Here is a 13,277-nt window from a genome sequence, read left to right as displayed (position 1 = left end):
CTGGTGCTGCTCCTGGCATGCTTTCCTGCACTCCTCGTAGAACCAGGATTGATGCCCTGGGTTGACAGTAATGGTCAAGTAATGGGATATGCAAGGTCATAAGATTACAGATTCTGGTTGAATGCAGTTCTCCTGCTGCCAATAGTCCACAATGAGTTATGGATGGCCAGTTTTGAACTGCTAGATGTGTCTTGAATCTATCTGATTTAGCATGTTGGTATCTTCAGTGTGAAGATAGGAATTTGTCTTCACAAGGACTGTGTGGTGGCCTCACCTACCAATACTGTCATGGACAGATGTATCTGCAACAGGTAGATTGGTGAGGGTGAGGTCAAGTAGACTTTTCCCTCTTGTTGGTTCCCACCACCAGCCACAGACCCAATCTGGCACATATGTCCTTCAGTTCAGTCAATAGTGGTGCTACCGAGCTACTCTTGGTGATAAACATTGAAGTTTCCCAGCCAGAGTACATTCTACACCCATGCTACCCTCAGTGTTTCTTCCCTTGCTATTCTCCATGTTCCTTTCAAGTGGTGTTCAACATGGAATAGTTCTGATTCATTAGCTGAGGAAGGGCGATAGGTGGTGATCAGATTTCCTTGCTCATGTTTGACCTGTTCCCATGATACTTCAGGGGGTCTGGAGTCAATGTTGCAGACTCCCAGGGCTACTCCCTCTCGATTGTATACCATTGCACCATGACCTCTAATGGGTCTATCCTCCGGTGGGATAGGGCATACCCAGGGATGGTAATGAAGATGTCTCAGACATTGGCTATAAGGTATGATTCGGTGAGTATAACTGTGTCAGGCTGTTGTTTGATTATTCTGTGGAACAGCACTCCCAATTTTGACAAAAATCCCCAGTTGGTAGTGCGAAGGGCTTTTGCAGGGTTGAAGCGGCAGGGTGTGCCTTTGTTGTTTCCTGTACTTAGGTCGACACTGAGCGCTCCGTCCAGTTTTATATTCTTTACTGCTATTTTGTGCAGTATTTATAATTAGCAGTACTTCCTTTCTTATTGTGGATTGTTACTTGTTGGAATAGAAATGAATTTTGTGCATATTGTATAAAAGACTTGCCCAGTATGTACCCTGTCTCCTTGTTTAGTTTACTGGGGGACAGTCAAAATCCCCCACGATTATGTGTTTTAACTTGTTTCATATATATCCTTAAAATTCCTTAACCACCATTTGTGGTATGAGTATACCCCCAGTAATGGTGTGACCAATCCTTTACTATTTGCTATCTCAACCTATATGGACTCTGTTTCCACCCCTGTGGTAGCTGTGTCCTTCACTTTTCAATAAACACAAGTGTTCCGCCATTCCATCATTCTTCCCTTTATTTTTTCTAACCTGCACTATTTAACTGCCAATCCTGTCCTGTCTGCAGCAATATTTGCATTATCCCCACTAAATCTGTTTTCTCACTTGTCATGACTGCCTCTAATTTCTGTTTTGCTGCTGATGCTCAGTGCACTGTTATACGGGTAATAGGGTCTTATTTTATTATTCCTGTTTCATTTTAATAGGTATGTTATTCCTTCCAATAACCCTTTCAGTTTCCTGAGTATTGTAATCTGTTTTTTCATATTCTGACCTTTGCTAATCTTTTTTTCCTTATCTTTAGGCAACAATTATTTTGCTGAAACACTTACCCCTTCCCTCTTTTATTGGTTTGAAATCCTTTTTACAGTCATATTTACACTTTCCACTTAGACCTTAGTTCAGGTGTAATCTATCCCAGCTTTACAGCTCTTGTCTCAGCACTGGTGCCAATGTCCCATGATTTGAAACTCTTCCTTCTCATGCCACTCTTTCAGTTGTGCATTTATTTTCCTGATCTATTTATGCCTATGCCAAATAACATGTAGCTGAGAAAGTATTCTAGAGATTATCACCCTTGAAGTTCTGATTTTTAATTTAGCCCCTAGCACCTGATGCTCGCATAGCAGGACCCACCTCCATGATCTTCCCTCTGTCATTGGTTCTATCATGGACTAGGAAAATTGGTTCTCCTCCCTCCCTTCCAAGTTCCAGCTACTTTGAAATACCCACTTTGCACTCTTAATTGTGACTGCAGAGGATATCCTCTATGCAGAGGATCAACCCTAATTATCAAAGCTTGTAAGACTACAGCATTTCTACTCTGCTTTCTATTCAAAATCCTTCAACTGTATTTTTATTTCCCCCTGCGAATTATGTTTTTTAAGATTGCGCTGCAATGTTTGCAGTAGCAAAAGATCAGCTGCAAAGGAAAAACAAATAACTTATGCATGTGCCTGTAAAAGTGTACTTCTGTTCAACTTGAATTATTGCTGCATTATTTCCTGGATAGACTTTATAAATGTGCAGCGAAAAATGAAGAATGAAACCACTTGCATTCTGAAGATGTTAAATGTTTTATCCACTAGGGCAAAAGTTAAGTTGTTTCGTGACAGTAATGTTAAGAACTTAAAATTGTTTTTTTAAAATAAACTGCTACTGTAAATTGTGAAGTAATTGCATCTTTTCTGAGAGGAAGCACATCTTCCTTCAGCAAAGGTTGTAAAGTGAACAGTCATAGGAACCATGCAGTATTTTTTGAGTGTTCACTTATCCTGCTGCCCCATCAAAAAAAAAGCTATTCATGTTGAGAAAAGTAGAAAGTTAATGGAAAATGTCAATTACATTCGTTAACAATACTCAAGCACTGAAAAACGGCCGTGACATCCCTAGACCAGTTTTGACTTTTACGACAAAACTAATGAAACACAGGATAAGAACTGACAACGGTGTCCTCCAGTACTTTCCAAATGGTCATTCTTGACATTTAAAACTACATAGAATGTTTGACCATGAAGTTTAAGGTGAATAGAACCACAACTGAGCATGATCCTCTCAGTCCCCAATGTCCATGTGGTCAACCAGCGTTGGGAGCCCTGGTTTATTTCCCCCTCTTCTCAATCCCTTCTCCCAGTCAAGGCTTTTTAAGGTCAATTGTGTGCCCCATCTGACACACCAAATGAGAGTTAATTGAGTCAAAATGAGGGATTGTACCCAGTACCTTTATTGCCTGTAGTCAACCTTAAGCATATCATGTAGCGCAATGATCCACTGAACTACCAGAATGCTCAAATGCTCTTTTCTTGGTATTTCCATTCTCGCTTCAGGACACAAGTGAGATCACTTGTGAGATCTTGTAAATAACCAGGCTGTTCTTGTAACAGAGCTTTAGTATTAACATTTTCTGTCAGCTCCCTGCAGCATTGCAGAAGATCCTTTTTGATCGGCAGAAGTGTTATTTCAGTGCTGTTAGTAAACCATATCACTGTGGAGATCGCGTGCAACTGAAGTCTTTGGCTTCAAAAGGAGCAAGAAGAAACTCTGAAATCATGCTGAACTGGGGCCAAGGGCAGTGGTGGACATGGCCTGGGAATAAGGAGAGAAAGAGACATGAAAAGCACCTGGACAGAAGATTTGGAGAGTTGTGGGTAGTATAACAATGCCAGTAATATCTTCCTTTTGTTTGGGGGTAGCACTACATTACTAATGTAGCTGTGGTTCAAGAGCATGATTGAATCACTATTGGTAACATACAAATCTATTTATATACAGACACTGCAGTATTCTTACTTGCTTTAGATTGTACTTGCATTGTTATTTATGCGCAAAAAAATGTATCCAGCCAAAGCAGTAATAGTTTGTTGTTCTAAATTTTTTCTTTCCCCCCCTCCCCCTTAGAACAGAGTAAATTTAAAAAAACATTTCAGTTTAGGTTTCGTACCATATTTCATTTTGATTGGATTGCGCATTTCTACTGCACAGGCTGATCAGAAGGCAATCGCCGCTGTATTGGTTTGAGCAAGGCTGTATCGTGTTTATACCACCTGGCTTGAACTATAATTCTCTTAACAAGGAGAGAGCTCTTTCAATGCCGTTAAAATTGAAATGCTAGGAGAGCCTCCATTAACTCGACATGATTTTTAGAACTCCTCGGCTGGTGCAAGGGTTACCCATAGCAATTTTCAAATTCTCTTCAAGCCACACTTGACTTGTGCACCATACGTGTCGAGCCCAAACAAGTTGAGACTGCCTGCTCCAGAGGATCTCATGTTGCATCTTTCTGGATTGAGGTTATGCTCCAATTCCAGACTTACACTACAACTTTACTGTTTTTACTGAGTGTTTAAGACATAATGCTGTATTAGCAGAGTGCTGCAACTTCAAAATCACATAGTCACCATCTTAATCTGATGTGGTACATAAGTTGTGGAAACCCCATCCAACTGTGGTTGTAATTCAAACAGGAGATTTTGAGAAAGAGGCAGCTGAGCTTTCTAAACAAGAGCAGCAGCAGGGTGATGAAGACTCGGCGGATGATGCTGACAGTGCAGAGCTGTCCCACTTATGTGGCCTGACCTCAAAGCATAACTATACATCACTTAATCTAAGTTTCCTGGAAGAATATATTTTCAAGCAGGTAAAATGTAAGTACAAACAATTTTTACTTTGTCTTTTTTTCCCCAAATAAGTAGCTAAGATAAACTTATTTTCTTATCAACTATTTTAAACTCAATTAATGGAGGACAAGGTGGCACCTCTTGGATTGTGTATGAATCTAACTTAAAACACTGGCGTGAATGTCCTCCCGCCATTGGATAAAAGGATCCTGGTTGAAATAAGTTTGGGCAATTATGACCATGGCCTTTGTAGGTGCATCAATCACATTAAACTACTCATAGTTTGGCACAGTTGGCATTAATTTGTCTGGTGTGGCAAATAGCTAAAGTTTACTTTGGTTTGGTAGGAATTGTCCTAGGTTAGGATTCAAGCACTTTACTGGGACAGAGTGTTAGAGGCCTTATTCTGTATGTGGTGTGTATGTATTTGACATGAAAGTACATTGTACGAATACCTAATACCTGAATTGGAAATGTTTCGCTGTTCCAAGCACTTACATTCCTCCTTTATCAGCATTATTTTTTAATATAAAAGTCAGTGTTTAATTATTGCAGGTAGAAATAAATCTGCAAATCTGAAGCAAAATAGAATGTGGGAAATACATGGCATGTTAGCATCTTAAAGAAAAGAGAGGACAGCTTAAAGTTTCAGTTCAATATCTTTCTGCAAATCTGCCAAAGGCGTATAACCAAAATATTAACCAATTTCCTCTCTTGATACATGCTGACAGACCTGCTGAATCTTTTCAGTAACGACTCCAATTTTTGATAAAGTTCAATATCAGAACCCTAGCCTCTTTAAAGTGAAAATTAAATATTTTACAATACAATTAGTGTCAGCTATAGCTCAGTGGACAGCAGTCTTGCTTCTGAGTCAGAAGGGTTGCCTGTTAAAGTTTCACTCAGGGACTTGAGCATAAAATGTAATACCGAGGGAGTGCTGCACTGTTGGAGTTGCTGTCTTTTGGATAGAATGTAAAACTGAGGCCCTATCTGCCCCCTCAGATGAATGTGAGAGATCCCATGGAACTATTTCAAAGAAAAGCAAGGGAGTTCTTCTTGGTGCCTTGGCTAAAATTTTTCCCTTAATCAACATCACATAAAGAAATGATCTGGCCATTGTCGCATTTCTGTTTGTGGGACCTAGATTTATGCAAATTGGTTATTCCATTTCCTGCATTACAACAGCGATTGTGCTTCATTGCCCTTAAAATGTTTAGGGCCAACCTAGGTCATGAAAGGCATTATAGAAATTAGTCTTTTTTCTCTTAGTAATAGATCCTTCAAAGGACCATTCTGAGTACATTAAATGGCTATGACAGGTCTTAAATTTTGCAACTTGATAGCAATCTCTATTTGAAGTATGTAAATCATTTTGTAACTTCTGAAAACAGTCCTACCACTATTACTGGTTGATTTTGCTATAAATCACCTCACTTCAATCATTGATAGAATTGCTTTGTTTATAGATATGGCAATTGAATTTGTCCAACAACTGAAAAATAACATAACCTGGAAGAATAATTATTCTCCCTCCCATGTGTAAAGAATTCATAAATAACTTCCAAAGTAACAGATTTGTACTGTTGTTTTAGATATCAACCAGAACAATTCTTCTGCTGTTATGACTTGAGAAAGCACCAAAGATGGTATTTCTCTGTGCAGAGATCATTTTTACTCAAATGATATATTGCTGCGGCTTTAATAGTTTTCAGTTTAAATTTACCACAGGAAGGATTTGAAATGAACTTTGAAGCAATATTTTTTTATACTTTTCATTCTCAGTAGACTGCATAGTTGGCTAAGAGTGCATACCAGAAATCCAAATGCATGCTGCAACTGATTGTTAATGTATTTAAATTGATGGTAGTGAAGAGAATTGCGACATTGGCCATGTGGCGTCTAGTTTGGCATTACCAGCAATACGATTAGAGGCTAATGTGTGATAGCTTACCATGTCTTTGGGGCACTTCCAGGGTACATCACCCCAGAGTTCAGAGATTATGGACCAATAACTCTGTTTCTCTCTTCACAGATGCTGCCTGATCTGCTGAGTATTTCCAGCATTTTCTATTTTTATTTCAGGTTGCCAGCATCTTCAGTATTCTGCTTTTCCTCACTGCGTAATATCTGACTGAAGTTTAAGGTTCAAGTAAATGAACGACTTTGGGGCTACTGCAAAAGCTACTGTTATATTTGTTTTTCAGTAGGTGTGTCAGCTTTCATGTGTTGTGTTTGCATCTTATACCATGAATGATTTTAGAATCTTTTGGCACTGAAGGAGACCACTTGACCCATCATGCATCTGCCAGAACTATCTGCTTTCTGTCTCTTGGCTAACATCATCTTCATGCTGCCATGTTCCTTTAATCCCATGTATTTCAAATTTGCTATCAAGTCTTATTGTTTGACACTTTACCAAAAGTTAGCAAGTGACTACACTAGCTTCATCAAAGTTTACTGTTATTGGGGAAGAGCAGGGAATCTAATTGGATAGCTCTTTCCAAGACCCGGCGTAGGCACATATGGCCTCTTACTGTTCTCTAAGATTCCGTAAACCTTCTCTCGCTCAATCAGGTTTGTCTGACACAACTTGCCTTCAACAAACCTGTGTTGTCTATCATTAATTAGCCCACAATCCATGACTTTTGGCAATCATCCTGGGAGTCCTCATTGGCAGCAGAGGTGCGAGAACAACCATGAGTAAGATATGGGGATAAAATCCAAAATGAAAGTTACAGTCTGTTTTGTTTATATCCTAGTAAGAGAGTTGGAACTTGGTGAACTTGCAAAATCTTTGGAGCATTCACAAGATGAGCACGAAAATTTAAACAAACAGTTGGAAGGATTGAAGGTAAATTATAGTCTTTTAATGTTCAATACCTTATTTAAATTTACTAAATGTCTTATTCAATGACCTTAAATGCATATATTTCTAAAAATAACGGCAGTGCATTATGCTAGATGTTTAATGTTTGAGGTAAAATTCATTACGTTTTCTTTGGTGAGAAGGTAATAGGAAACCACTACCTGTGTTTTCAAGCTGACTTTGCCAAGCCAAAAATTTACAACCTGAAACTGTTAATTCTGCTTCTGAGTCATTACAAGTCATCATCCCTTGTCATTGTATCTGATATCTTTGTACATAAAATATATATTTTACCAATTGTTTAAATTACACCACAAACGCATTAAAACAATTTTATATAACTTTGTTTATAATTATTTAGATGGGGCTCTAGTGTGATCTGTAGCTGTTCCATAACTTATCAGAACCATCAATTTAAAAATTACAACTGTTTTCTGTCTCAGAATCAGAAGGTAAAGTTGGAAACCGATCTTGCAAACTTGAAAGCCTATGGAGTATCATTGGATGCACAACTGGAAAGTTTAAAAATGATTCCAATGCTCTTTCAGTTCCACATTCAAATAATGGATAATGGTAAGTTATAAATTGCATTGATGATCAGTTCTCTTTGTTCTTATTTGTTTTCAGGGTGTGAGTGTTTCTTGTAAAGCCACCATTTATTGCCCATCCCTAGCTGCACTGAGAAGGTGCTGGTGAGCCACCTTCATGAACCACTGAAAGCGGTGCTGCTGTGGGATTGGAGCCACATATAGGCCAGACCGGGTAAGAAGGGCAGGTTTTCTTCCCTGAAGGACATTGTTACACCAGTTGGGTTTTTACAACAATCTGACAGCTTCATGGTCTCTTTTACTGATAACCAGCTTTTCTTTTAAAGTTTTAACCTAAATTCAAATTTTCAAATTGCCACTTGTTCCATGTACGCTGATAATGTAATGACCAAGATATCTACAATGTTGATGACAACCTCACAACCACCTCTCTCAACCCTCAACTACCTCTAGATTGTCAGACTGCTTGTCCGACATCCAGTACTGAATGAGCAGAAATTTCCTCCAATTAAATATTGGGAAGACTGAAACCAATTTTTTCGGTCCCTGCCATAAGCTCCACTTCCTTGCCACTGAATCCTTCCCTCTCCCTGACAATTGTCTGAAGACAGCCCAATCTGTTTGCAACTTTGTAATTATATTTGACACTTAAGATGAGCCTCCAGCTGCATATCCATGCTGTCACTAAGACGACTTGTTTCACCCTAATAACATTACCTGAATGTGCCCCCGGCTCAGCTCTGCTGCTATTGAAATCCTCATCGTGCTTTTTTACCTCCAGACTTGTCTATTCTAATGCACTCCTAGTTAACCTCCCATAGTCTATTCTCAATAAACTTGAGATCACCCAAAACCCTGTTTCCTGTGACTTAACTTGCACCAAATCCCCTATCCCCAATGTTTGCTTACCTCTATTGGGTCCTGGTTAAGCAAAGTGTCAGTTTTAAAATTCTCATTTTTTTCAAGTCCTTCCTATCAATCTTTCCACCATTGGTGGCCATGCCTTCAGCTGCCTAGTCCCTTAGATCTGGAATTCCCTCCCTAAATATCACCACCTTGCTACCTCACTTTCCACTTTTAAAACACCCCTTAAAACTTGCCTTGTTGACCAAGCTTTTGATCATCTGTTCTAATATATCCTTACGTAGCTTGGTGTCTAATTTTGTTTTATAATATCTCAGTGAAGCACCTTGGGTCATTTTATTATACTAGAGATGCTATAAGTTGTTGTTGAGGCAGGCATTAAAACCAAGCATCTGTGGTACATGTTATTATAAAATAATCTTGTGGCATTTTTTTAAACAAGTTGTTAGAAAAATGTTCTGACAGGGCGAATCTAACATTAAAATCTTTGTTTTATAACTTAGGAAATTGCATTCGACAGAAACAGTTCCTGTCTCTGGATACACTCATGAAGTAAAGGTGAATATCAAAAATAACTTAATAAACTGATGACTCATAATGTCACATTGATTTTGACCGATTTTATGTTTGTAAGCATACATAGAAATATAGAAAAGAAGATAGTCATTTGGTGCCGGTGACGGCCTGTGAAAATCAAAATAAAATGAGATTACCTCCTTGGCAATGGTCTTACTGCTTGTCTAAATTCATTTGGGAAACTTGCCATTTTAATAATGTTACAGCTTACCAAGCCAAAATCTCTTGCCCCAATGTAAAATTAAAAGCATAACAGGCTAATAAAAGATACCAATTTTCACTTGAGGATAAAACCTGATCATAGTCACACATTTGGGCCCTAGTTTCCTGTATGGTGCTCTATTGGCATTGGTCCTGGGGTAACCAGTAAGCAGAAGCTAAACACATGTTTGTAGGGAAGGAGAGTGGAGAATGAGTAAATCTGATATGCAGACATCAGCCTCTTATACTGAATAGGTTTCTGTTTTTCCCCTTCGCTCTGTTTCAGTCAATGTTACAGTGGCGGGGAGAGGAGAGAAATACACATAGCAAGACAAGACTGATTTTGAAAGACTGATCCTGCTCATTTCCCAGGTTAAATACCAGACTGATTAGAGCTCAGACTACCTTGATGCATGCTTAATCTAAAGATAGAAGAGATAAAGATGTCTGTGATGTATATGAAGTATTAAGAACGTCTTGGCTCATTTCTATACAGCTCCATTTTTGGGATTCCTTTCAATTTTTAAAGTTTTTGCTAATTATATTTATGGTTATTATTAATCTTCCTTTACTCTCCTCATATGTGCATTATTATTAAGCATCATACCTGTTGTACGTTTTTGATATATTAATGCTTACCTCAGAATTGACCAGTGTGATTGGGATAATATTTTTAGCAGCTGTTTTCTCAGATATTAAATCCTTTAAGCCCAATGAAGATGAATGTTGATAATGAACATAAGTTTAATTACTGCAATCATTTTAGATGACGTGGCTTATGTCATGTTCCTGTTACAATGTGTTAAATGATGTATTTCAACAAGTTCTGAACAATGTTCAAAAGGGAAGGTCAGGTTTGAGTGGGGCACCTGCCTTGCTAGAAAAAAGAATAATAACCCTTGAGACATTCAGCCAAATGAGCATCTTAAATCTTTGATTTGTAGGCAAACTCTCAACTTGAAGAACTAAGTAAGGCATATTGCTGATGTTTAGCAAAACTACCAATGTGGAGTTGTTTTAAAATGATAGTTGTATTCTGTAATGCCAGTTTGAGCAAGTGAGACCTGTTAACTGAGGTGTCAGTGATGTAATTGTCAATCTTCTTTTGAGTTGTTCCAGAAGAAACACTAAAAACTGATTAAAAAGTCCCTAATTATTTATGAATAAATGGATTTTTAGTCTTGAAGCTCGAGTATGTGCATCTCACCTGATTGCTGTGATGGTGCACAGCTGATCAGCACAAAACATGAAGGTCTTAGATTCGATTCCTGGTCTGCGCTGAGTTAGCTGGTTTTGATTGGGGTGACAATAGTGCCACTACAAATGGCTGCAGTCTCAGGATTAAGGAAGGGAAAAATCAACCAGAGTTCATGCTCCCTATGGTTTCCTAGTAATTCGTGCTGGCAGCACATACATTGACATTGAGTGAAGAATGGATTGCGTTCAGCTATGAATTGCCCTATGATGCAGTAGCCTGCAAAGATTCATTGCTGTTGCTTACACATGAAAAATAATCACTTGGCTGAGGCACCAAAGAGAGATGCTTCTGGGAACAGCACTTTACTAAGAAGCTAGCATCTCTTTTAGAAGAGGAGGAAAGGAAAAGGGACAGCAGTTTTTTAAGCTTTTATTTGTGTTTGTTTGAAGGTGGGCTTGATTTCAAGCATGCAGGTGGGAGTTTGTAGTTCTTTTTGGGATTGATCTCAGATACACTGAATACAACCCAACCATGTGAGTCTGCATACATCGTCCTAAAATCTGATTGGAACAGGCTTTTACATGTAGCTTTGCTCATGATGTTGAACTTGCAATTTGCTGCATGAGACAATACTTGATTTGAATTCCTCTCTGTGCTGCTCTAGGTGTAACAATACTTCCTTGAGTATGTGATATTTCACAGTTTACTGAAAGTGTGTCTGCTTTCTTTTTGAGTAAGAGCTGTAATGTGCCATGCTCCCTGAATCAAATCCTGATAAGTTGAGTAGCCAAATTCATTGTAACAATTTATAAGTTACTGGGTGAAAAGAATTTAAATTGTACCAAACTATATATGTATAATTTTATAGAAACACTCCAAATTGCAGAAGAAACACTCCAAATTGCAGAAGCCTTTTGTTAACAGTACTGTATATGAAGAATAGACATTGAAGGATGAAGAATAGAAAAGATTCTGAAGAAGCACCTCAGGTCAGATGTGAATGCTGAATTTCACAGGGTTTCTACCTGTTTCTAGAGATTTTGTCTGTTGAAGTTGACTTTTATGAATTTTTTTGAAATGCAATGATTTTTGCTGTTCAATATGTTCTAACTGTGCTCTATTCGGTTATAAAAGCATGTAGCAAATAGTCTGTTTTTACTATATACTACATACTATGTCGACCATGTGGTGAAGTTACTTTACAAATACACATTACTGATTAGAATTGTCAAACAGGCCATCTTCACAGGCTAAAGTGTGACTGGTTTGATCATTATATGGGGCAATTCACAAGACATTTCAAGTCCAGTAGTGAAATATGTTTGCCACGGTCATGTAATACCTAAGCGTAGTGTAAGTGAATGTTTTTCCTCTTTTTCCCCTACTGTCTTTTCTTTTGGACAGAACACTACAGTTTTGTGGTTAAAACAAATTCTCCTCCGTTTTGCATGCACCAAGTGGCACAGCATTTTTTTTTTTTTACATACAATTACAGTAAGAAATATCTTTTACAACACATGTAAGGGAAAGTGGTCTCCATTTGTGGTTTTTCTACAAATTGTGAACTGTGGTTTGCCTTCCGTTTAAAAATAATTATGTACTTTATTGGAAAACTACTTTGCCTAGTTTTTTGAAATTGCAGCAAATGTAATTTTCACAGTAGTACTTGTGTTATTTGCTGCCAGCTACTCAAAGCATTATCAAATGTTTTGTACAAAATGTACATGTGTATCATACTAGTTTTTTTAAATGTAAATTGGCTAGTGATTTTTAAAGCATATATTGTGCTGAACTACATCATTTCCAATTGGTGATGAACATTATATTGAGCACTGTTATTCTTGGTGCCAACCTAGAAGGCAAGATTTCTAGTAAATGGCCATTGTCTTATTCATTCATCAGTTGGTGCTATGGTAGTGAGACTTCTTAATTGCACTTTCATATATGAATCATATTGTAGAATGTGTATTTTTAAATGATGCTTAAGAAAACTATGAGCCTGTTTTATAGATATAAAAAAAAGTATGTTTTGGCGTTTTAAATGTTTACTAAATCATTGAGAACACAAAGTGTTTTCCATATAGTATTGCTACATTTGGACAAATAAAGTACTGTATATTTATTTTTATTGTGAAAGTACTGTCGAATGCAATAAAAACATTTTTTAAAAACACTTACTTATAATTTTTGTGTTGCTACTAAGGAAGACTGCGAAATTGCAGTTGTACCCAATTTTTTGTTTGTGATGCTGCCTTCCATACCTAGTGATGCGGAGACCTCTATTTGCACTGCAAAAGCATCTGGTAATAATGGGGATTGGTATTATTGGTGCAAAAGGAGGAAATAAAAATCTATGCCACTGACAATTGGCCAGGAAAGCATATTGGTAACAAAAATAGCTGGAAAAACTCAGCAGGCCTGACAGCATCTGCGGAGAGGAATACAGTTAACGTTTCGAGTCCGTATATTTGTAGTTAGATAACGGGGTGGAGAGAGCAACCCACTCTTTTTTTCCGGGAGAGAACCATAACCTGAGTGGGTTGCTCACTCCAGGTGACGGGAGGGGGAACAGCTTCCTTT

General features: G+C 38.0%; 1 protein-coding gene across 4 annotated transcripts in view; it reads left to right on the top strand.

Moving 5' to 3' along the window:
• The window catches only part of LOC121292585, a 49,742-nt gene extending 36,905 nt beyond the window's left edge, over positions 1-12,837 (top strand). For 3 of the 4 annotated variants that reach the window (XM_041214780.1, XM_041214954.1, XM_041215038.1), the window contains 5 exons: positions 4,289-4,468; positions 7,183-7,295; positions 7,754-7,883; positions 9,226-9,280; positions 11,566-12,837. In XM_041214780.1, coding sequence (XP_041070714.1) covers positions 4,289-4,468; positions 7,183-7,295; positions 7,754-7,883; positions 9,226-9,278 — 476 coding nt within the window. In that variant the 3' untranslated portion in view covers positions 9,279-9,280; positions 11,566-12,837. The remainder of the gene's footprint in view (positions 1-4,288; positions 4,469-7,182; positions 7,296-7,753; positions 7,884-9,225; positions 9,281-11,565) is intronic. The other variant, XM_041214869.1, reaches the window with a different exon arrangement.
• The last annotated feature ends 440 nt before the right edge of the window (positions 12,838-13,277 follow it).

This window comes from Carcharodon carcharias, chromosome 1 (assembly GCF_017639515.1).
Source record: "Carcharodon carcharias isolate sCarCar2 chromosome 1, sCarCar2.pri, whole genome shotgun sequence".
NCBI lineage: Eukaryota > Metazoa > Chordata > Chondrichthyes > Lamniformes > Lamnidae > Carcharodon > Carcharodon carcharias.
This window is presented reverse-complemented; position numbering and strand designations above follow the sequence as displayed.